Source organism: Dromaius novaehollandiae, chromosome 1 (genome assembly GCF_036370855.1).
Source record: "Dromaius novaehollandiae isolate bDroNov1 chromosome 1, bDroNov1.hap1, whole genome shotgun sequence".
NCBI classification, from domain to species: Eukaryota; Metazoa; Chordata; class Aves; order Casuariiformes; family Dromaiidae; genus Dromaius; species Dromaius novaehollandiae.
The window spans coordinates 165,021,272-165,046,819 of record NC_088098.1 but is presented as its reverse complement, the minus strand read 5'-3'; the positions used below and the strand labels follow the sequence as shown (position 1 = coordinate 165,046,819).

The 25,548-nt window shown below is 37.5% G+C and overlaps 1 protein-coding gene across 10 annotated transcripts in view; it reads left to right on the top strand.

Moving 5' to 3' along the window:
- Positions 1–25,548, top strand: part of GPC5 (glypican 5) — a 720,327-nt gene that overhangs the window by 298,107 nt on the left and 396,672 nt on the right. Inside the window, exon 7 of one of the 10 annotated variants that reach the window (XM_064504713.1) lies at positions 3,981–7,716. The exons of the other annotated variants lie outside the window; for them this stretch is intronic. Within the exon in view, the coding sequence (XP_064360783.1) occupies positions 3,981–4,130 (150 nt within the window). The 3' untranslated portion in view covers positions 4,131–7,716. Of the gene's footprint in view, positions 1–3,980; positions 7,717–25,548 lie in introns of those variants that run through there. 10 annotated transcript variants of the gene reach the window in all.

Genomic DNA, 25,548 nt, shown 5'->3' with positions numbered 1-25,548 from the left:
TATGTTCAATAAAATCTAAATAAGACTTAAAGTGAGCAGGAGGTCTTAAAAAAGGAATTTAAACAGGATCTGGATATTTTCCAAGAAGGCGGCAATGACTCCCAACAAACTCTTGCTTGTCATGCTGGTGCAATTTAAGAGGTTATTTCTCCCATCTCTCCTCTTCTTTTTCCAGAAATTACCACACTGAAACCAGAGTTGCCAGAAGCAAATGTGTGCCAGCAACTGCCAGTTTATGGCCTGCTATATATATTTAAAGTAAAATCAGTGGCATAAGAAATGAATGGGGCAGGCTATGAATTTGAATGGCTGAGGAACCAGCACATGCTCCTCTGCTATCCGTAAGTTAGGAGTGGTAATCTCTTGTACAAGAATAGACAGGAACTGGAAAGAAGCTTCCCCAATCTAATAAATCAAAACTGACTGGAAGCATTCTAGTAGATCACTTATAGTCAGAGATTAAATCTTTGTTGAGGTAGCAGTTATGAAATTCTAGATGTTTATGGACATTCCAGCTGCAACAATTTCAGTATAAAATAACAAGAAAATTGAAGAGGTTATCAATATCTAGACTGCCATGAATCTGAACACTTCCATATAGTAAAGGAAGCCAAGGAACTATTGGGTATTTGTAGCAGGGACTTACAGAACTGAGAAATCATGCAGAAAAGAAAACCTAGAGTCAAAGGCCAACATGGAAGTCAGCTTTTAAGACGAGAAGTTGAGTCAGATAGAAGATCTGGGTAGGAGGACTATTTACAGCAATTTGTTATCTTCATAGTCCTAGAAAGAGATTGGCCTAATCCCCTAACTTTTGAGAGAGAAAAAAATCAAATACTTGGAATATTTCATTGATAAAACCCAAAACTGATAAAATGAGGGTTTCATGTTCCATGAAGCAAGCTTTTTGTGTTGTAGACATTACCCTAAAAAAACAGACTGAGCTAGCTTGTTCACACATAGGTTCTTGAAATATGATATTGAGCTAACCATCAATCTGAGCTGCTTAATGCACTGATGACTGGTAGAGAAAAGGTAGGAAAAAAGAATCTTGAATTGTGGAGGCCTATATTACTCATACATCCTGATAATAATGGGGTCTTATTAGCTATAGACAGTTAACTGACCTTGGATATACAGTCTAAGATAATGAAAGAAATATCAAGAATGCTGCAAGTTTTTTGTCGCATACAGAACGAGCAACAAAGCAGCAATGAATGAAGAATATGAAAACTGATGTCCAAGAATTTTATGGGTACAGCTGTGAGTCTGATATTATGGAAGAGGAGGAAGCCATTTACATTGTTCCAAGCTATCCTAAGGACAAGTAATACATTTAATTTATGAAATAAGGGAAATAGGCATTAATCCAAATGCTGACAAGCTGTTCAGTAATTGAACTGAAAATTCAGCAATTCAATTGATACTGTGAGAAGAATTCCACAGAAAGCAGGACCACTGTGAGTACAAGACTGCTCAGTTAGCAGAGATTAATGACAATTCCTCTCCTACCATGAAAAAAACAGGAGAAGGAAAGCCAAAGGGGCAACCTTGGTGGTTGTAGAATAAGTTTCAGAGCTCTTGTAATGATCAACAGGATTAAGGAGCAATAAAGGCAATTTTGCTTTTGAATATGTAAAGTAATGCTGGAATTGGTTCGAACGTAAGTCATTTGAATAGCTATGCTGCAAAAAGAAGGGATCAAGAGATCACAAACTGAATCACTCATCTGATACACAACATAAACAATGACTGGAGAAATTTTGCTCACCCTAAAATTAAAAAATACATGTTGGACCTCTGACATTTCAGTAAGAAATCAAATAGCTGAAACAGTTGTATACAAAGTCAAAATTGGCCCTGAGTTTTGGCTAACAAATTGAATCAAAAAAGTGCTTAGCAGAAAGCAAATATATTCTAATTAAACGAGATGATAGTATTTTCACAAATCATTCAGGCTACAGCCAAATTGTCTGGAATCAACAGTGGGATTCACCTCCAGATTCAGATATCTATGTGTGAGTATCTACACTGAAGGTGTCTATGTGTAGGATAAATACTGAAGCTCATATTATAGTCAATGGAAATGTAGTTAGTACAGGCAGTGGAATCTAGGAAGCGGGTCATCACATCCTAAAGTAGATACCTATATTTGTTCAATGAAACAGCTTTTTTGACTGCAATGGGCAGGATGGAGTTACCTGAAAATACATACCTACTGATGTTTTGAATGCCTTCGTTATATGATATCGACATGGAGCTGACACACCTTGCAAAAGGAGAACCTACAAGAGATTCTTACCCTTCTATAATGGCAGCTGGAGCCTGCATAATCTGGAGCAGCTAAGGAGGCAGTGGACACCAACGTTTAGGCCTTGAGTGGGGCTTGAGTAAGCCCTAAGTCCCTAAAGTTCAATTCAGTTTACTGCATATGGTCTTGTGCCATCTGAAAGGCCTGGCTTCTAGCTACCACAGAAGCAGCTCATGGGTCTGTCATATATGCCACAGCATGTCTGCCAGCTCTGTACAGATGTCATCACATCCTAGGGCATTCTTGGCTGTCCTAGGGCATCTGAGAAACTCAGATACTTTCTCAGTAACTTCCATTGTAACAGTGCATGGTGTTATCATTCATTGCAATTTAGCAATAAATAAATAAATAAATGTGTTACATAACTTAGTATATTTTGTGTTCCTTTCTCAAGAGCTAAACATGACATTTATGTTAAATTTCCATTTCTTCCCACATATTCTTAAATATATTCTTAATGCTTCAATTTGGGTAATGCTGAATATTCAAACCTAATTCAAACAAACTCCCCACCACCCTGTTAGAATGCATATAACAATGTATAGCTTATTTTATTGGTATCAGTAGAAATACAACTGCTTACGTTTCAAAAATTGAGTTTCTAAATTCTTTCCAGACTCTGCCTCTGCTTTTATAAGGTCAAATATGAAATTAGAAAAAATTACTAACCTCTAATTGTTAGTGCAATTTATACTAAAATCCAGCTTTTGCATGAAAAAAATACAGTTTCAGAGGTCCCAAAGTCAAAACACTCCCATATTTATTCTAATTCCATTTTGCAGTTGGAACAGTGAGGCACAGAGCTAATAATTAGAAGACTCAAATATATATAACCAAAAATAAAACTGACTAGTTTAGTTTATTTTCATTGTCAGAAATAAGTGAATCACAAATTGCATTAACACTGAAAAAATGAATAAGGCTTCTGAAGTTCTTTAAGCTTTAATAATCTAAAGTGCCTATTATACTGTTTTGTTTTTTTATGTTAGATTTTGTAAAATAAAATGAATTTTTATTTTATTTCTAATGGATGTTTGGGAGAGCAGATAAAGTTAGTCCTGTTAAGCTGTTTTTAGAAGTAGAGGTTGAATACTCAAAGCACAACTAAAACTTAGATGCTTAAAGTCATGAAATTTATAACAGGAGGCTGCTTTTCCAAAACGCTCCAAATGAAAATTTGTTCTCATTTTTTATATCTTTCACTTAGAAGAAATTTTTTCTTAATTTACCCAAGCTTCTCAACTGTTAATGCTTAACAGCTGCCTCATATAGTGTGTACATTATAATTGACAACAGCTAAATAGCTAATAAAATACTTCTGTATGTTCCAAACCATACTGCACAGAGTAAAACTAATTGAACTACCTGATTTACTTAACTGAATAGTTACCACTGCAAAGACACACAATTTTGATAGTGACGTAAGTTAGTCTTGTCTTTTGTTATGACTACTTAACTGCCCATAGTGACTATTTCTGCATCCTAAATACATTATTAGCATGCTAAGAGAATGCTCAGACTAAATAGAGGCAAATATGAATAGCATCACTGACCTTGCTTTCTAAGGCTATGTCTAAATAAAGGTACTTAGAAAATGTTTCAGTTTCATACCTCAGAAGTATGTGTTGGGACGGTAACCTGAATACAAATCATTCTCTTTGTCTTCCAGCCCCTGATTCCATGGCAGTACTTGATAATGGAAGAACTGCGCTGTGTCCCAAAATCTTCTGGTCTGGATGACTGGGGAGGGGAGAGGAAAAGAGTGAGGAGAGGCTGGAAATCTGGGTGTGCCATGCGATTCACCCACTTCACAGTTTAAATGCTCACTGAAGGGTTGATTCAGTTGCCCACACACAGGCTTCTGAGATGACTTAGAATATCTCAGACACCTGCATGTGGTGGGCAGATACGACACAGGACCTATGAGTTTTATAACAACGCAACAGCTGGGGGCCAGGCAGGACACACTTTGCCATCTCAAATGACAGTAGATCCATACCTGCGGTCAACTGAACTGAGACCCTTGTCAGAACAGACAGTACTGTCTAGGGAAGTAGCTGATCAAATGTCAGTGTCTGGTTTTACACTGACACAAATCTCTCTTTAGACTCTATTGACTATATTGAATGGATCTTCATTGTCTAAAATGATAGTCTAGGTACTTAGCTCAGAGGTAAACATGTGCTTGTAGACACATCAATTTAGGTATTTCTAGCTGGATCTGAAATCTCCTACAATTGAATTTCCTTATGTGGATAATGGAGTGAAGAATAACTGCTCTAGCTGGGGGAATGCATTGGTCTCTCATGTCAGTCCATATCTCTTGCTCTCATGCTGTAGCACAAGCAGGGCTTCTTTTTAAAATAGAGTTTTACAAATTCTCAGTGGCACCCAAATCTTGTAGATCAAGTTGAGTGCCCTGAGAAAAATTCTGATTTCTGACCTGGGAGAGGGAATGGTGCTGTGGCAAGGAACTGGGAGATGCAGATTAATAGTTCCTTCCATCTCTTCCTTCTCCTTCCTTTGCCTAGGAAACACAGACAGAAAATCTTTGCATACTAATTTGCAAGTAGGGTTTTTGTTTGTCTTTTAAATGCCATAGTGACCTAAGCGATAGTTTATCCAGCCACCAATACCCTCAAACTTACTGAACCAAAGCATTAAATTCAGCTTCTTAAACTCACCTGCAAAAAGGTTAGTTATTAGGCCATTAGCCTTAAATCATGTGCCTTTATGTATTACTGCTACAGGTATCCATAAATGAAAATGGAATTCAGTCTTGCAACTAGCTGAAGTTGATTTATTCATTGCTAACATGCAGAAAACTCCAAAACTGTTCCCTGGTGTGTCTTAATTTCAGTGATATGAAACAAATGATAAGCCAGTGTCTCATTTTGGTGTTACCTAAACATTATAAAAAAATAGAGCTAAACATAAAGCTATATGTGTATGTTCACAGAATGTAGACCATGTTCAGAGAACAGATAATTGTGCTTTTTTGAGTGGTACCCCTGAAAAATGTTTAAAAGTCTTAGATTACAAATAACTGTACAAGAGCTCTCAGAGTGATGCTGTGAACAGGTTTAATGCCATTCTTGAAAGAATACACAAAAGCATGTGTAGTATAGATAGGAAACAGTGTCTTCATCTTAATGTGGCATTAAAGAGACCAATTCTACAATGCAAAGCTGAAGTCAGCATTTAAAAGGAGCATTGAAGAGTACAGAAAAATACAGAATAAATCATTATGTTTAGAAAAGATCACCCTCATCGAGAGACCTATATATTGAATCTACTATTTAAAACAAGTAGAGATGAGGATAGTTTGGAATTGACTCATTCACAATTATTTTCGGAAGGAAAACCTGAAAATTAATCTTTAGTCTAGAAATTTCTGAAAAAAAGAAAGTGTAAAAAAATAGAGCTAGAAAAGTTTGAGGGGAAAATGCTTATTAGTGAAGGTGACTGACCAATGCAATAAAGTGAAAGTTAATTCTTCATCCTGTAAGATTGGCAAGTCAAGAGGAAATGCCTTTCTGCACTGTATGCTTAAGTCACACCATGGATTCAGTTCAAGCTTAAGTGGTTGCACTTGAAAGCCTGATGAGATCAAGCTTTTTATCTACCAACCTATGCATTACAATGCTGTAACGACTGGTTGCCAGATACTGTGGAGATGACAGTGTAAAATAACTTCTCCAGAGAGATCTGCTCTATCTTGGTTTTACTAAAGTTTTCTGTTCTTGGAATTTTATTCTTTCCAGCAGTGTTGGTTCACTATCCAACAGCCTTCTTTGTCCTATTGAGAAAACATTCAGAGTTCTTAAACTTTTAAATGGAATCGTTCATTCTGAGATCAGTGATCCCTGAGTTGGAGCTTACTCATGTATTTCTCTGTATTTAGCTGAGGAATAAAAAATGTGGGATGTGAAAGGTTAATCTAATAGCCCAGGCAGAGGAGATCAGTAGTATTGCTATCTGAGCTCTAAGTCACTATTATTTTTATCCCCAAACTTTTTCACAACCCTTTCCTGCTTCTGAAAACTGTTTATTGTGCTTAATTTTAAATATGAAACACTTTTTTTCCCCAAAAAAGTGCATCACAGAACTCTATAAAATGAAATTAGCATTGGCAGAACCTCTGAAAAATTTTGTAGTAATTCTCTTTTTGGTAATTTCAGAGATCAGCAATTGTTTTGCCTATAATTACCATAATATGTAATTTTTTCAAGGTCTATGTTTTCTACTTTCTAAGTTACCTTCTTTAAACTAACTAGATTTTTTTTTTCCACTCCTACCTCATAGCCATCTTACTTTGGAATGGTTTACCTATTTTCTTTGCAGGTTTATATGCAAAGAGGTACATCTCTGAAACACCACTATTGATAAATCTGAGACTTCTAGCATTCCCATATCTCTTAGACATTGCAATTTTTTCACATATTCAGTTTCACTGAAATACGTGAAATACGTGAGCTTGCACTTATACTCAGATAGGGTGGCCAGAATGAGTGTCTTTCAAATGTCTACTGTCTTCTCTTCTTCCCTGCAAGTCTGCAAAATGCACTATAAGAATTCTGTCTTGAAAATTATTAAAAAATAGAGGTGAAAAAATAATAAGAGTACATGGAAAAAATATTTAAACTTGCAAAAGTAATTTAAACGAGGTAGAGCTGTGCTTGCTCCAGGAGACACTGAAAACATATGAAAACTTAAGTCATAGAAACAGCTATGGAAAATCCAAGGACCAGGCAACTTTACAAAACACCACCTGTGTATTCAGCAAGCACAGAAGATTAAATTTGATCAGATCAGAAAGTGTGCTCAGGATGACACATGGGCGATGCCCTCATGAGTTCACTCTGGATACAAGAGAAAAGGGTTTTCATTAGAGCTAATGTTTGCAAAGCTAAGTGCACACCACGACAAAAACAGTCGCTGAGTTCTGACATAGAGCTAGATAATGCATTTTACTAAAATAGTCATATCAAGCCATTTGATTTTTTTAAAGGATCTCCTGATTTTTGAAAAACTATGGAATTAGGTAAATGAAAGAGAGAGAGAGGAACATTCCAGGTGGATGGTGTCTGTTACCTTTTGAAGATGACTGACACTCTTAAGTTCAAAGTTATTTTCGTGAACTCTACAATATATTAGATTATATTGTATTTTATTAAAATGGTTTCAATCAACTAAAGTGCATACTTGTTTTAATTTTACTCTTTTCTATTATGTAATCCATTGCATTCTGATTGCAAAGTCTGTTTGGTAATTTATCATTCATCCAGTGTACCGACTGTTTTTAACCTAACTAAAGCAGACAGATCTTTGTAATTGTTATATGAGTGTTTATTATTTGTACTTGAACTTGTTAATTCTTCTACTATAGTTATTCAAAATAAAATCTTTTTCTGGAAGAAGAGAGATTTTTTTTTGAGGAAATCTTTCTTTTTCCACTCACAGCTATCAAGTTACTTGCTAAATACAAAGAGCTAGTTTTACATGCCCTTTTCTGCCAAGCGTAAAAAGCAAAATCTTCCAATTTTTCATTGCTTAATCAAATTCAGCTTACAGTTAAAGAAGAAGTGACTAAATCCCACAAGAACAGAAGTTGTAGAGATAGGTTAAATTCTCTAGACAATTGATTTTGATAGAGTTTGGACATTTTCCACCAGTTAAATTTCTACCCTTCTTTTCCCCCTTCTTTATCATGTTAACCATGATTGATTTTACCTAATTTTTCAGGTTGTTTTATTGATCTACAGGTCTGCGATTCCTCTAGACCCCTCAGAGTAAATGTATGCCTAAGGAGCCAGATTAAAAGGAACATGCTGTTTTCCTTTGCTATTACTATATGTATTATGCATTCTGGCTGGCCTAACTATGTATATATAGTTAGCTTAATCGGGTGGTTTCAGCCTGTACAACATAAAACACAGCGAGAGGGTTCATAAATTACTAAAATGAATGCACCTCAATACACTATACAAGCAATAAAAGTACATTTTTATTCATTTTTTTCCTATTAGGAGTATGAAATTATGAGAAAAGTTAAATTTCTTATGCTACAGACCAGATTTAATAGAAATAGTCCTGTGGAGTTCACTAGGACCTAGATCAGGGCATTTGGGAATATATGAACATGTGTATTGTGTTTGTGTAATATGCATTCTGAACTTAATAGAAAGTTTTATTCTATATTATATCATCTATCAGCTCTTATTTATCCATCCAAGTATTACAGGGAAATTATTCCCTTCCATGTTATAACCTTGGGGAATTTCTAGTTGTAAAATAAGTGGGAATTTTTTTGTAAAGTAAATTGAACCAGAACATCGTAGTGTTTTATTTTAAATTACAGTGATTTAATAAACATCCCTTGGTGATCCAGCACAAAAGACATCTGAAAATTTCCTTTCTCATTCACTATGATTCAATATAAAAACAGAAGTAAACACAGTAATTGCTTTTGAGTGATGTACTTTCATTTTTTGTACCTTGTCTTATGGGGCAAATTATGGCTTAGAGATCAGGCACCTGTTAGAGGAAATTTCAGCTTTATTATGGGATACAAGACATTTTCCCTCTGTGGAAATGAAAGAATGGGAGGAGACAGTGACAGAGAAGGAAGGCAGAATAGTCTGGATCTCATTTTGACATGAGTCAGGATGCAGTCTAAATCTTTACTCTTATTTAAGATACTGGGAAAAAAAGTTCAGATTAATTCTATCACCAGGTTTGTGTGGTATATATGCATATGCACTATCACATCACCTCATTTACCTTTATACAGCTACATCTCAGCTAATTACTCTAAGACTGCTTTACAGTCAATGGGAAGAAATAGCCGTATTTTAGGACATAACTCATCTGACTTCTCTAGCATTAGCTAAAACAGATGCCCAAAGAAGAGTAAGAAAAAGAGAGAGACACTCCTTTAACACTCATTCAACTGTAATTTTTTAAAAAATGTATTCAGTAACCATTAACTCCATTAACTGGTCAAGTCTCCCCCTGTAAACCCATGTAACTTTTAGCATTCACAACATCATATGTCAAGTAGCCCTACAGGTCTCTCCTTCATTCTTGGAAGTGCTTTCCTTTGCTTGTTAGGAATCTAGCTCCACCTAACTTAATTTGATAGTCCCGATTCTGGCTTTGGAAGAGATGATGAAGAGTCATTTCTATCACATCTCCTATACCAGACATCTAAGTCTCTATTCTATCTCTTCCCCTGCCAGTATTTCTTTACCTTCTTGAAAACGTCTAGTTTAAGTAATCATCCATAGTACTGAAGTCTTTCTGTACTTTTGATCATGCCATTACCCTCTACGAATCTCTTACAGTTCTAGTTTTTTCTTTTTTGAGTTGGAGTTACAAGAACTGCATGCAGCATTCAAGATGAGTGACTCATGAATTCGTAAGCGTTGAACAATATTTTTAAGGCTTTTTTTGTTTTTTAAGCCTTTCCTAATGATTTCTAGCATTTGATTTGTACTTTTAATTTATACTACTTACTGATCTGATGTTCTGATGGAACTATTTATCATAATTCTAAAATCCTGAGTGGAAATGATCCTGTTGTCTTATATGTGCCTATTATCCTATACGTTGCTAGGATTCTTTTTTCTATCCTATGAATCAATTTACATCTGTCCACACTAAGTGCCACCTTTCATTCTATTGCCAAATCACTCACAAGATACTTATATAGATCATCATAGCTGACCCTTGACCTTATTACTCTGAATAACTTCTTAACATACATTATCCTTTTTTCATTGCTTGTACCCTTTTCATGGTACGTTTTCATGAATACACTGAAAAGTATAAGTCACAGAATCATAATGTAGATTGGAAGAGACCTCCAGAGGTCATCTAGTCCAACTGCCTGCTCAAAGAGGGTCTAATTAGATCAGTTTGTTCAGGGGCATGGTCTTGAACACCTCCAAGGATGGACACACCCCAACCTTTATGGGCAGCCTACACCAGTATCTCACCACACTTATGATAATTTTTTTTTCTAATTTCTGAGTAAAATTTCCCATGTTCCAACTTGTGACTGGTGCCTCTTAACCTATCACCGTGCTCTCCTGAGAAAAGTCTGGCTCCACTTTCTCTGTATCCTCTGATCAGGTATTTCTAAATAGCAGTAAGATTTCCCTAAGCCTTCTCTTCTCCGGGCTGAACAGGCCCAGCTCTCTCAGCTTTTTCTCATATGTCATGTGCTGTAGCCCCTTAACCATGTTAGTGGTCCTCTGGTGGACTTACTCCAGTATATCCATGTCCTTCCTGTATTCCATAGCCCAAAACTGGACACAGCATTCCAGACACAGTCTGACAAGTGCTGAATAAAGTGGAATTATCACCTCCCTGGACCTGCTGGCTACACTCTCACTAATACCGCTCGGGATGCATTTAGCCTTGTTTTCTGCAAGGGAGCACTGTTGAGTCCCAACAAGTCCCCCCCCAAGTCCTTTTCTGCATATTGCCTCCTAGAGCCTCCCACCAGCCTGCACTGTTGCATGGGTTTACTCCATTCCACATGCAAGAACTTGTACTTGCTTTTGTTGAACTTCATGAGACTCCCATCGACCAATTTCTCCAGCCTGTTGAGGTCACTCTGAATAGCTGCCCTGTCCTCTAGCATTTTGTCTGCTTCCACCAATTTGGGATCAACCGCAAACTTGCTGAGAGTAGACTCCACCCCAACTTCCAGGTCATTAAAGCAGACATTAAACAGTAATGGCCCCCATTACTGATCCATGAGGGACCTCACTTGTTACTGGCTGCCACCTGGACTTTGCACCTCTGGTTGGTCACAACTCTTTGAACCTGGCAGTCCAGCCAAATTTACGCCCACTTATTGTCCATTCACCCAGCCCATATCTCACAAATTTGATGAGGAGGAGACTCTGAGAGACTGTGTCAAAGGTCTTGCTAACCTCAAGGTATACAACATTCACTGCCCTTCCCTTGTCTACAGGTCTAGCCATCTTATCATAAAAAGTAATGAGGCTGGTCAGGCATGACTTGCTCTTGATAAACCCATGCTGGCTGCTCCCAATCACCTTCTTGTCTTCCAGGTGTTTTGAAATGGCTTCTAAGCCAGCTTTGTATTTGCTGCAGCCTAGGCTACCCTTGACTTTGACCTTCACATCTTCAGTCAGTTCTTCCTTGTTTGTGGTTAGCAGGTCCAGCTGAGCATCTCGCCTAGTTGGTTCGTTGATCACCTGCATCAAGAAATTGTCTTCAGTATGTTTTACCCCATATTACCTTTCCAGTGGTTAATGCCACCCATGAGTATCAGGGCTTGTGACCAGGAGGCTTTCTTCATCTGTCTAAGGAAGGGTTCATCTGCCTCCTCCCCTTAATCAGGTCTGCAGCAGACACCTACTAGCAGATATCACCTGGGCTGGTCTGCCCTCTAATCCTTACCAGTAGACTCTCAACTGCTTTGTCACCTGCCCTGAAGCAAAGGTCCATGCATTCAAGCCACCCCCTTGCATAAAGTACAACCCTTTGACCCCACCTGCCCACCCTAAAGAGCCTAAAGCTCCACTGCAACACACCAGTCATGGGACCTCTACCCCTGTGCCTCCGTAATATTGATGAGGTCACAGCACTGTGACTGTGCATAGCCTGGACTTCCGATTTCTCAAGTGTGTTCCCCACGCTACGTGCATTGTGTACAGGCATTTGAGATGGGCGCCAGATCGTACTACTTTTCCTGTAAAAATGCCATGTAAAAGTGCCCCAGACACATCTACGCTGCCCCTTGTGCTCTCATTTCCCCTCAGGTTATGGTTTAAAGCCCTCCTCACTAGACTAGCAAACCTGTTTGAAAAGACAGTCTTGCCCGTGTCAGATGTTTCCCATCCCTGCTCAGTATCCCCTGTTCCTCAAAGAGGATTCCATCATCATAGAAGCCGAAGCCCTGCCTGCAAAACAACCACACAGCCAGGTGCTGACTGGCTGCATTAGTCCACTTCTGCTCAAGACTTTCCCCCTCACTGGGAGGTTTGAGACCACCACCTGGGCCCTTTCATCCTCACCACTAGCTATCTGTAGTCACTCCAGGTTATCCCCAGCAGTATTGTTGGTGCCAGTGATAAGCAAAGGGTGATAGTCCAAGGGCCTGATAAGCCTTGGCAGTCCCTCTGCTACATCACGGATCCTGGCAAGCAACAAACATTTCTCACAACATCATATCAGATTAGCAGACTAGTGCCTCTGTCCCCTGGAGGAGGGAGTCTCCAGTAACTACTGCTCACCTTTTCTTTTTTGTGCGGACATGAGGTTTGGCTCAGCTGTCTCTGAAGAATCCTGTGACAGCTCATTTGTCCTCCCCAGTGCTCAGAGCACTGAACATATTTTTCAGTTGCAGATCTGCAGGTGGAGTAGCAACATTCATCCTCTTGCCAGAAGTCACAAGCCTTCCCCATCCTGACAGCCATTCTCTACCACCTGTGTGACCATGGCCTCCAGCTGCCCTCTCCCCCTGCTTTGTGTGGCTGGGGCTTTTGCCTCTGCAGGTTTTCTGCAAGGATCTTGTCAGTTTTCTTTTCAGTTTCCCTCAGGGTGTGCAGCCTGCTCATCTCTTCCTCACCTCCTTCACCTGGTATCTCAGCTCCTCTGTTGGAGCACATCTTTCACAGCAGAAGCCACTGCTTCAGAGAGAGGCACCAGGCCCTTTCTGTAGTCCCAGACAGCGGTCATCTCCCCTGGAGCTATGTCAGGCCACTCTTGACGGCTGTGCGTGTGCCTGCTCGCTGTGCGCCTGACCCTCCCCAGGAGCAGCTGGTATCCGGAGACACCAGCAGCAGCTCACAGGAGAACCAGGAGTAAAGCCCAAGGCTACTTACTGCACACAGCAAGAACAAATAGCAACCACCAACCCCTCCGCCAATGGCCGAGCGCCTGTTTGAACTGCCCCGCCAACGGCTGCCCTGCGTCTCCTCTCGCGAAAGGACGCGCCCGCCAAAACGCCTCGCGGGCCGGTTCACAGGAGCGGCGGTGGCAGTGAGGGTTCACTGCTTCCCTGTCTTGTAACGTGCTCTTTCTCAGGACGTGGCTAGCATACCTGTTGTCCCATTACTGCTGAATTTCCTTAAAAGCCTTTGGGAAATCAGCGTTATCTACATGCTTGTTGACCCCTTTGAAGTGAACTCTAGTAAGGTTTAAGATATAACTTCCATGTAAAAAAGCCAAAGTGACTGCTCTGTGTAGATTATTCTTATCCGGCTACCTACCAACTCATTTCTGTTTTATGGTTTCCACAGGCTGGAGAAAAATCAGAATTACAGGCCGCAAGTTCCCAGGCACCCCCAGAGTCTTGTTTTCTCAACATTAGCATCACACTTGCCACCCTACAGTCCTCAGGTACTGGGGCTGTTTTAGGTAACAGATTACATATGATTGTTGTTAATTCAACCGTATTACCCTTGTATTCTTCTAGATCTCTTCAGTAAATACCATCTGGTGCTGGCGGTTTGCTCCTGTGCCCTAAAGGCACCTCTTTTTCTTCACTCAAATATAAAGACAACTTTGATGTCTAGCAGAGGTGTCGATGAACATTCAGTCAGATCAGTCTGTCCTGGTGTTTTTAACTCAGTTTGCTGTATAATGTAAATACAGTTTATTGCAGAATACAATTTCAGCTGTGTAGTTAAATTTGCTTTTTGAAAGCTCTAGTTTTGGTGGTCCTGGTCTTGACATAGTTATACAATTTAATGAGTGTAGTTTAAGGAGTAAATCATGAGATATTTCAACACTATTATGCATGCATGTAAGTATAAGCTCTAGCACTCTGTAGACATCGTCATTTACTGTAGTAAAACTATTGTGATCCAGAAATAGACCACTTCAAAGTTCATGGAGAAAGTGTGCATGTTTGAGTAAAAAGGAATGAAATAAAGACTTTTTTTGCTTCTTTTTTTACAAAAAGGTTTCTGACATGTTTCAACTACAGCTTATGGTTATTTATTGATTTTTACAGTACTATTCCTCAGTAGAACAAATGCTTTATAATATACTAGCACAAACAATGTGTATTAAATGAACACAGCATAAACACATCTAATAAGGAAAAGAACAACTGATAACCTGTCATAAACAGGTTTTGAACTGAAATCTGGAGAAAAAAAGATCTTGCTCTATGTTTGCTAGCCAGGTGATAGTTTCTATCTAATACGGAGCTGTTGATTCTGGCATAGACAGAAAAAGCATCTGTTGTTGACACTTTAAGGATTGTGAGAATGGGGAAAAAAGTCTGCCGAAGACATGGCAGAAATGTCATAGATGAACAGTACAGGTAGAACAGTATACTCAGTAAAATAGGAAATTTAAACACAATATTTTTCTTTGGTTCCCATCCTAATATGTGGGTGTTTTCTCTTTTGGAAGTGTTCATAATAACCCCATTTAAATAACCAAATAAAAACAGCTGAAGGAACAAGTTCAAAGAATATTTGGATGCTCGTTTGAGAATTATGATCACATGATTACATAAAGCTTGAATCAGATCATTTCAGGATAATTTGTATTTGTCCAATGCCCTAGAAGCAGTCATGATTTACTAAGGGCTTCATTGGCTATATAAAAGAGAGATGTGTGCTATAACACATTAACCTATCATGAAAGTTAAAAAGAAAATGGCTAAAATAAAGGAGAATGGCTAGGATGAAGTCAGTCATGTATCAAGAGCTAATATGGTCTTGACCATTAAATAAATTAGCATTTGAAACAAAAATCATGGTTAGTTTTATCCCATTTAAACAGATTCAGAAAAGTCTGTGCTATCGGGCTTCTCCCTTGAGTATGTTAATCACTGGGAAACAGTCATGGTCATTTTAGGGGGTGTGCACGCGCGTGCGTGTGTGATGAACTTCAACCGCGGAAGCACAAACTACCTTTCCCCAGCCTCCCCCACCTCAAATACTTACACCTGATAATTACAGCATCATTAGAAGAAATTTGGAATTAAAACCCTGAGGTGGGGGGGAACTGAGTCAACATTTCACACAGGATGGAGGAGTTCTTTAATCACGTAACTTCTGGATTTAGGATAAAAATTGGCAGTGGAATTTCATACAAGCAATCATCCTGTGTTATCAGTTTGCTCTGGATGCAAAGAACATTTCTTTTAGTTTTGTGAAATAAAAGGCTTAACCTAAATCCATCTAAGGTCTTTGGATTGAATCCTTCATGTAGGAAAAGAGCATCTTCTGGAGCCTTGGGGAATAGGCCTTTGTTCAAGGACAATACTGAAGATGAGCAAGAGGTCAGGATGAGTGAGCCAGAGAGTTTTAAGATAAGAAATTGTGTTCTCTGGTGTTGCAGGATACAGAATAGGAAACCTGTATAGTGAGGGTATCTTCTTGCCTATGCAATGGGCTTTCATTTTAATTTTGGTAAGATGATCATAATGTGTGCTAAGAAACTGAATTAATTCAACATGACAGCCTTAATTCTGGTTGATTTTGCAACTGTAACATTTAAATAAGGTTTCTGATATGTAATTTTATATACAAGACTGGTTATAAGAGAAGGTGAAATACCTGGCTGCTAATTCCGGAGAGGAGCTAGGTAGTAAAAATGTTAATTTGTAAATGTGAAATATTTATTAAACTCTGCAGTGGAGGCAGTCTTGAAAGAACTGATGAATTGGCAAGAGTGATGCATCAAATTCTCTTAGTATTTTCCTGAGGAGTTTGGAAGTTTTCCAGGAGAAAAGCTGAGAAGTATTAATTCCTCTCTCAAAAATAGGCTAAAAATGTGTATATATATTGCAACAATAGGTACACTGTGCTCTGCAAATGTATTAGAAAACACAGACTTCACCTGAATGAGTTGACATAAATTATATGGAGGCCAAGAGCCTGGCTATCGTTTTTCATTGAAACTTTTTGAAATGAAAAATAACCTTTTTCAAAAATGAACTTTTCTGGGGGGTTTTTTATTATTTTTTTTATCTTCTGGTTTTCATGTTTAAATTCCACTTGATGGAAAACAGTTCTTGTGCTACTGAAAGCCAAGGCCAGTGCTTGGAGGCTAGAGTAATAGTAAAAAAGGCTCTCCAATGCAGTATATTTTGCAATATAGAATGATGTGGTGTGTATTGATAGAGGTGCCCTTGGCAAGTGTATATTGTGTCTGAGAGATTAGACTATTGGAATTCTGCCCTTGTTCCTTCCACAGATTAATTTTATTTTAAACTGGTGTCATCTCACCAATAAAAAATTATTGTTTTGATGGGCCAAGCCTGTCCATTACAAGTATAACATTTATTACAGACTATTAAAAGGATTTAAAGTATAATTAACTTTAAATTAATTTGATATTTAAGATAACTTTAAATTCAAATTACATTTTACAAATAGCATGATTTGCTACAAAAACAGTTATTTACAGCTATTTACAAATAGCATTGATTTCAGCAGTAGAAAACATCCTGTTTTCAAGGTTTTTTCCCTCTTAATTTTGGGCTGACATCAAAGTAGACTGTAGAACACTATCTCCTTGCTTAGTAAAGCTGTTGGAGTTGCATCAGAATTGAGTATGATCCAAAGAATTTAATACTTAGATGCTAATGCAGTCACAGTATCTTAATAGCTGTGTCAGGCAGAGATATCATCATTGTCTATCAAGGAATGCTCAGCATTGCATGTTCATAAACACAAACTGAAGTGTAACAAACTCTAAGAAGGCATGCTTGGTTAAAATACTCTCACTACAGATTTCAATCAATCAGCTGTTATCTTTCCTGAGAGTAAGTTCTTTTCCAAACAGCATGACTGACTGTATATACAAAACATCGTCTGAAGAGGTGATTGTGAAGTGCAAGATGGTTTCAGTAATTGCCTCATTGTTCCGTCTGTGTCACAAAATTATGCTAATTGTGCACAATAGGAGTTTCTGTGCGTATCGTGTGTGCACAACACTTCGGTATTTTATTCTTTATTTCTGACACTGAATTATGACACTGAATATATTTTTAAAGGCAGATTGGTGAAACAGGTTTTTTAATATGCAAAAGAGTCATCTGGGATAAAACAGTGACTGGAAGAACACTGCTGAAATGATAACAGCTTAGTTTGGGTATAGGGCCAGAAAAGTGGGATGCTGTTTCATATCAGCCTGTCACTGTATCGACTCACCTCTGGTTTTCCCAGAAAAGAAGGTATATAGGTAATAACTAGTTGTGCTTCAAAAATTGTTAGTTTCCACAACAGCATCTAGGGAATTATTATTGGGGGTGGTAAATCTGAAGACCTTTAGCTTCTCAAGTTGACGCTAGGCTGAACTGACTTCAGGTAGCCTCAGAATTTAGGGGAACATAAGCATACTTTAAATCCATTTATTCCCTTGGATGTGCCAAGTGGAATAAGTCACTTTTGTTTTTTCCGATTCCCTCCCTATCATTCTCTACATCATAGCACAATAGAGACCATGCTGTATGGGCTACTACACTATAAATAGTAAAAAAAGGACTGGGTGAAGTCCTTCACTACTGACAAACTACTGACTGTTTTGTGGCTTGTCCTTGTCTTGCTGCTTTTCGTTCTGTTCTGTATTATAAGACTTCAAAGACAAAGCAGTTATTGAAGAAAACAATCCAGGATATCTGATAGTGGCCTGGATCATTCATAATATCTTCTTGTGCATGTAGTTTGGAAGTTCTGGTCATCTTTGCTTAACACTTTGATATATGATTGTTGTGGACAGCAGCAGTGTGGGGATAGTTTAGATGCTCTTATGGCATCTTCTGGATTTAACCTCTAGTTCATTCTCGGTTTCAGAGAACTGCTGATGTTTGTTCCGGACAGACTCAGCTCAAATAAAAGTGGGCAGAACTGTACAACTTTGTGGCTGTGCCTAGGACGGGTGCTGTTTGGACAGCAGAGCAGCAGGTGCTACAGGGTAACATGACCAATAGGGTATCCTCTTCCCACTTTCCCCAAAATTTGTATTTGACGCCTTCCTGTCTTACATTGCTAAGTAAAAGCAGAACAGAATTCTCAGTTTAGCAGCCCATTTTGTGTTGTAGAATCCTATTTTTAAGTTGAGCATTTCAAGTTAGGTGGTCATACTCTGTTCCAGAACTATATAGCTCTTTAACTTTTATGCCTCTGTTGGTCAATACAAATCCAACTAGGTTTAGTGTGGGCCGTGTTATTTAACATTAGGCTACTGAAACTGTGAGCAATGTCCAGAAATCCAGAAATATTAATAGTAATTCTTCAAGCAGAAGAAGTGTTAATTGTGCAGTGCAAATTAAGGAAACATGTTCCCATCAGTTATTTCACCTCCTGATAGTCATCTCTCAGCTGCACCTGGAAACCAATCAAAATGTTCTACCAGAATTTCAGCTCACTTTAATCTCAGATTTATCAGCCCCCCACGTTTTGACTACCACTTAAGGATTCCATACCAGAAAGAAGTTTTTTTCCATCTGTTTTTTTCCTCCTTGTAAATCTTGCTTTTGGGATTTCAAACACTGTATCTGGATATCTATTCTGGGTCCAGCTGGCTAATTCCTAGTCTGCTATGACATTTTGATTTATGAAATAAAAGTATATAGAAGTGCTCAATTATCATTTAATGTATTAATTAACTAGGCTGCATAAGGGTTAATCTTTTCAAGTGTTAGTGAGCTTCTGGTTAGGGAACTATTTTTATCATATAAGATATTATAACTTTATTTTGTGGATTAAGTTACAAAATTTTCATTATAAAGAGAAATTGAATAATACTGTCTAATGAAGCATTAACCATACTTTAAGAATTTATGTCATTATCTACTTCCGAAGAATATAAATGTACCAAGGTATATTTATACTTAAAATGCTGGACTATTCTAAGCAAATGTACCTGCCAAATCATAGGCACTGACTTTCTCATATATGTAATGCGTGTTTAGTCTTGCCCTCATTCAGTAAATATAATTTCTGTAACCACAGTTCATTTCTGTAATGGGCTGTCTTTCACTTTCGTGTGCACTCTCTCTATTTTTCTTTCAACATGAGAAAGCAAAGGCCCCTTTTCCTATAATCAGGTTGTTAATGGGTTTGCAGTTGTGGTCAACTGAAATCAATAAAACAAATGTGTTTAAGTCTCTTTTTGCCCTTGTATTCCCAGACTCCCTGCTATCCCTCACTTCTACCTGAAATCGATGACACATTTCCCATTGATTTGCTATAATAGGTAAAAGATCTAGCTGCCTGTTAACAAACTGTGGCATAATGAAACTAAGGGGAATGAGAGACACTATCCGAAACAATGTTTGTTTTTTTTTTTTTCCTGACACATTTTTATTAAGGAAAATAATTATCATCATAGTTTTATGTCTGTATCAAAATACTTTTTTTTCTAAATTTTTGAATGTTTTGAGAAAAATGTGATATGTTGCCTGGGCTCTTATCCATGGTCTCATTCAAGCTCGCTCAGATCAGTTAAGTTTTTCTTTTTGGTTTTAATGGTTCCAGATCAATCAAACTCATGGAGTTTTAAGAGATTGTTAAAAGCCTTGTAAATACCAGAAGGAATATACAAAGGAAGAGGGTGATATTTTCAAAATAACAGTCTTGATTTGCATAATTTAAGACAGTACCTGCTGAATGCCTGCTGTAAGCCACACTATAGCTAGCTGTGCTCAGTGAGGTGAGCCCAAAATCAGAATACAATGACATGATTAAGTAGCATCTCCATTAAATGGTGTCATTGCTTGAGTTACTGATAAACCATTGAGGTTAGTCTTGCATGCGTATTTCTTGTCTTCGTATTTTCAAGGTGAATTGGAAATAGTATATGCATTCAAAATGAAAAATGAATCATTAATGGATAAAGTGGTTGAATGCAATATGCAAGTGAATAAAATATTACATTATTTAACATAAATATTATAGTCCTTAATTAGGCTGATTTTTCCTTCTATCAGTAGAAAGAAATGACAAATTCATAGTGTACAATGCCACAATGAATTTCCATTGTTATTCACAATTGTTTATATTCAAAAAAGGGGGGGGGGGGGCAGGGAGTAAAAGCAGCCCTGAAAAGGTATAGTCGTTTCACAAATCATTTTACATTCTATGTATTGAAAATACAAATTCCCTTTTCCAGTAAAGATCTTTTATCACTTACTATGCTAGCAATGAAGATTTGTTTTTCCTTGTAACATGATAATTATGAACATTTACTTATAGGTGAGGAGAATTCCCTTGAGAATATATAAATATTTTTATTGCATTACCCCTTCCTAGTGTCTGTCCACAGTCAGTACAATACAGAAATTGTGCTGGAGTGTGGACCATTTACCATATTTACAATTTTATGGATTTATGATGCTTTTATTCCCTGTCATTGGCCTACCAGCTTTTCCTCCATTCTTCTGAAAAAGAATAAAAAAGATGTGGGAGAAAAGAATGTTTTTGTCATATGTGAAAAAATTACAAATTATTACATTTTGAAGTTGTTTGGTATACCAAGCTAAGAGTTTGAGTTCTTTATATCAAGTCCTAATAATATTTTGGGCAAAACTTAGAGGTTTCTGATATTTTGATGATGATAGACTATTGTAATATGACCATTTTTATTATATATTTTGACTGCCGTGTTTTGTAACTGCTATGTTTTTGGAGAAACTGCTATGTGGGCTTCTTATAATGATACAGCATTGCTGTTTCAGGAATATTGGCATTAAACTGTGTCATTTCATTTCAAGTCTTTGGTATTCCATATCCCTTCACAATATGAAACAGATTTGCAAAAGCTGAACTGACATTATCAAAATCACCTTTTTACAACAGTGTCTTTATCAAATCAAATTAAGTAGCTCTGCCTATGAAATTATGTGCAGAAACAAAATCCACTGATACAGTCACTAGGATTTTAATTATCTCCTTTATAAATCTTATATAAATGAACATTTTAATAAGCCATCTAATTGTTTCTTACAATATGATATTCCTAAGGATAAACTCTTGTTCTCTGCCTTCTCACCTGGATGCCTGATGATCTGACTTCATGCTAAAGAAATACAGACATAGCAAAGATATAGAAAAGAGATAAGGGGCCAGGCAAAATAATCTGCAGATGACACAAATGGGAAGAATCAGTAAGTACATACAGTACCTTATGCTGTATATAAGTGAAACTGAAGCCAGAAGCTAGTATCTTTTTCCTTATGTTTTCTGAGGACCTAATATAGTAGGAATGCTAAAATACACCTAACATACACATACCTAGCCCCTCCCCCAAGCTTTTTCCATCGTTTATTTTTAATGATGAAGAGTATTGCCCATATTATCATAACTATCAAAGGGCTTCACAGACTGATGAAGAGGGAGGTCATCAATTCAGTTTTTCCTCTGTCTGAAGAAGTTCAAAACCACCTATTTCATCAATCACTAGATTAAGGAAAAGTCTCAGGGTTAGGGCTGAGGGAGGGAAAGCCTTGAGCTGCAGTTCAAGTGGGCTAGATAGCTGGAAAGAGGCAAGTGTAGGCTGACAAGAGGACTCTGTTGTGAGAAGGTTTTCCTCTGAGCACTGGCTAGGAGGCCTTGTCAAGGGATTAGTCTGTTTCTTAATGCAGTCATTTGATTTTAGTGATCTCTGACTATATTGTTTAGTGTCCTGCAAAAAAGAGTAATACAAAATGACTGGCTGAGCAAAAGAGAGCATCTTTCTTTCTCCTAATGTTTTTACCTAGAAATGGATATGGCTTGGTTCCTGTCCCAGTTTCCATTTCAGTTTCGTTTTATGTTAGATATCTTTTTGATAGTATAATGACTCCTCCATTTGAAAGTGGTTCTACACATCTGACTCTGAGTTGGATGGCTCCATCTTTTTGCAGCTCCAAATTATATATGCAGGGTGACTTTGAAGGGAAAGCAACACATTTTGAATAGGGGAAGTAAAGCATTTGTACTTCTTCAAAGTTTGCAGTTAGCTGAGGACTTTGACTCAGGGTTTGTTAGCAGTCCAAATAACATATTCAGTTATGCCTAAGATATGAGTTAAAAAATAAAACAGAATCCTCTGTCCTCTAACACCCAACATTATCCCAATACTAAGCCTTGTGAAATCCCATGCTTTCATATAAATCTCAGCACATCTATACTATGTTGTATAAGAACAAATGTGCTAGGTTGTTTAATAATAACAGCTATTAAAATAGCTTAAAAATTCTTAAAATGTCTCAGGCCTAGAAAGGGTGATCACGGGTTCTCAGTTGCTGCAGCTCAGCAACTCACAGCTGCAAGAATCTCCTTTTACATCTGCAGAAGCTGGTGCTGACTCATGTGAGCAATGCAGCTGGAAATGAAAATGAAAATGAAATACAAGTACTGGCACATTTTGTTGCATGTGTGGAACAGGAATGTATCGTGCATGGCATGCAGAAGGCACTGGGGAGCTTGTAGATGAGTAGGTATGAAGGTCTGTAAGATGGATGTGGTATGAAGCCAAGAATAATTCCAAGTCCTAGAGTGAGTCTAGTCAGTCTACCCTAGGGAAGTCTAACAGTGGGTAGTATGGAAGCAGTCTGTACCAAACGAACTGGAAAGATGAGATCGTTCTATGGAGATCACAATGAAAATAGAGATAGAGTCAAAGAAGCTAAAAATTAGCGCAAGCCAAAAACAAAATTAATATTTATTTAAGCAAAGTGAGTTTAATAAAGATTTTCTGAAGTTCTACTTAACCAGATACTTGGGAATTTCATCTTACCTCTAATGATACTGACAGGAAGAGGAGGAATTTACTTCTCACCCATTTAATAGTGGACAGACCTAAAGAGAGTTTATTAGACTAAATAGGCCTATTCTATAAATTTAAGCACTACTCTATATTACTGAATGAGTTGAAGAACTGAACTTGTTTTTTATTCAGTCTTAATAAGAAGTTTCAAAATATATGGCATGTGAGATTAACCTTTAACATGTTTGATTGAAAAAATGCTTTGAACTCTGTCAGTCCTCTGTCAGTCCTCTGTCAGTCCTTGACATCTTAGCCTTTCCTCCAAAAATTGTGAAGCAGAATACTGAGGTGTGGATTGCAGGGGGGGCAACTCCACTATGCATGACTTGGTATGTTGTTCAGTAGACGCATTTACTTTGTTAGTCGTATTGTGAAGGGCTGTAGGAGTAATCTCTACCTTTTATCTAAAAAAGATAAAATTTGAAATCCATGTACATGGTATGAATAAGCCTTTCTGCTTTCTATAAATATCTGTTGGCTGTAAAGGGAAAATTGGAAAAGATTATCTGTCCTCTTGCTATTATGAGTGAGTGTAATCTCATTAAGGGCCTTCAAAGATCAGTTTCTCAACTCCATAAAAAAAGTTTAAATTGCCTTTTGAGACTTAGACTGTTCCATTATGCAAGACACTTGTTCAGAGGTGAGCAAACTACAGCACTCCACATGGTATTTGCAGGCATAAAAAGAACCTTGCAATGTATGTGACTGCAGTTTTTTGCAGGCTTGTGTCATATTGCTACATTTGTCCTCAGGTACATCACAAACTTTAAATATGGATTTATACTTTATGCTTTCTAAATATTGGCTTTTTTAAAAGTTGAACAACTAGTGAACCAAAACCTATTAAGAGCATATAATAGTAAAGATCACTAAATCAATCTCTACATTTTTTCAGCTGTGTTCCCTCTCAACCTCCAAACTTTATTGATCAAATCTTGTTCTGAATGAAACAGTGATTTAATACCTACTTTAATGAGACCTGATTTTGGGGTCTATGTGAGATGTTAGGTAAGGAGGAAAAATAAGCAAGTTAACTTTCCTCTTAATTCCATATGCAAATAGTAAGTAATCTGAAGGAATGTTGCAAATATTTAAGTAATCCATTGATTAATCCCTTTTTTCAAATCATTTCTTCAAAAGCCTGAATTGAAGGAATTTAGAATCTTCCTTCTTATTGCATTAACTTACCCGTGGAGAATCTCTGCTTGGTGAGTCACCGTATGTCTATTTCCCCTGGGCTGATAATCTTTCTTCTTATCTTGTGAAGAGTTTTAATTCACATATTTCATATTTTAAAAATCAGACCTAAAGCAGTTACCAGCTGTCACAAATGACGGTGGAATTTCTGTGGCAATTATGATGATCACTTTGTTCCCCCAGAGGAAGGGTGGGGGAGGGAAAATAGAATTCTTCAAAAAGTTTCCTCACTTTCTTTTGCATTCTTCTAGGGTAACAGTTGGAAGAACCAGCATGCCTGTATATACAATGTATACCTGTATCTTTTGAGCATTCAGTTCTGCAAACCTTGTCTATGCTTCTATTGTCTTCCAGTCAAACTAAGTTAGCTAGATGCTTCATACAATCTGGAAGGTTTTCACCTGTGTGTACAGTGTTGATGTTTATTCCCTGTTCCTGCTTCACCTGGGCGTGCACCGGTAATTACCATAATAGCTGCAGTGCTGGCTATTTAGCAGATAAGTCAGGTCTGGCCTTTACAGAGATGTCTTGAAGTTATGTGTTGCTAGCAGCAAACAGCTAAAGCATAAATTTATCATTTATCAGTGTATGTTATTGTTTTATGAAAGCAAATAGGAAAAAGATGGAAACAAAAGCCAGTAACCCCTTTCCCTCCCAGGAAAGGAGAAAAGCTCCACTTAACCATCACAAAGAAAGTTTTTTCTTGGTCCTGTTAGACAGCTGAGACACTTTCCCCCTTAAGAGATCAACATAAGCATTGTAATAATATATTGGTTTTTTTGAACTGATGGCTCATAGATTTTAAGACCACAAAAGAATGATGATAATTTAGTCTAACCTGTGTATTAGATAGTCATGCAAGGCTGAAATGAATGACAGGTAGTTTACTAAATATCTTTAAAGCCTAAGTGGTTTATTCTATGGAAGTCTGCTTATTTTACTAGTAAAGTTATCTTTATCTTGTAAGATGATTATGCATATAAATATATGCACCTATTAGATGATCATGCATGCATAAATACATCGCTGCATATACATGCATATATGTGTAAGTCTTACCTGACAAGAATTCTTCCTTATAGAAACCATCCTCAATTGGTAGTGACTGTACTGCCATCTGGTAAGTATTTATAGATTATATCCCATATCAAAATTTTGTTTATTTTTATAAGATTGATGTGAGGCTAAAAGACCCACTTATTGCCTTAGTCAACCAGTTTGCTGTTTAAAATGTTGGGGAGAATGTTAACTTCTTCAGATTCCCCAGACTTTACACTGTAGTC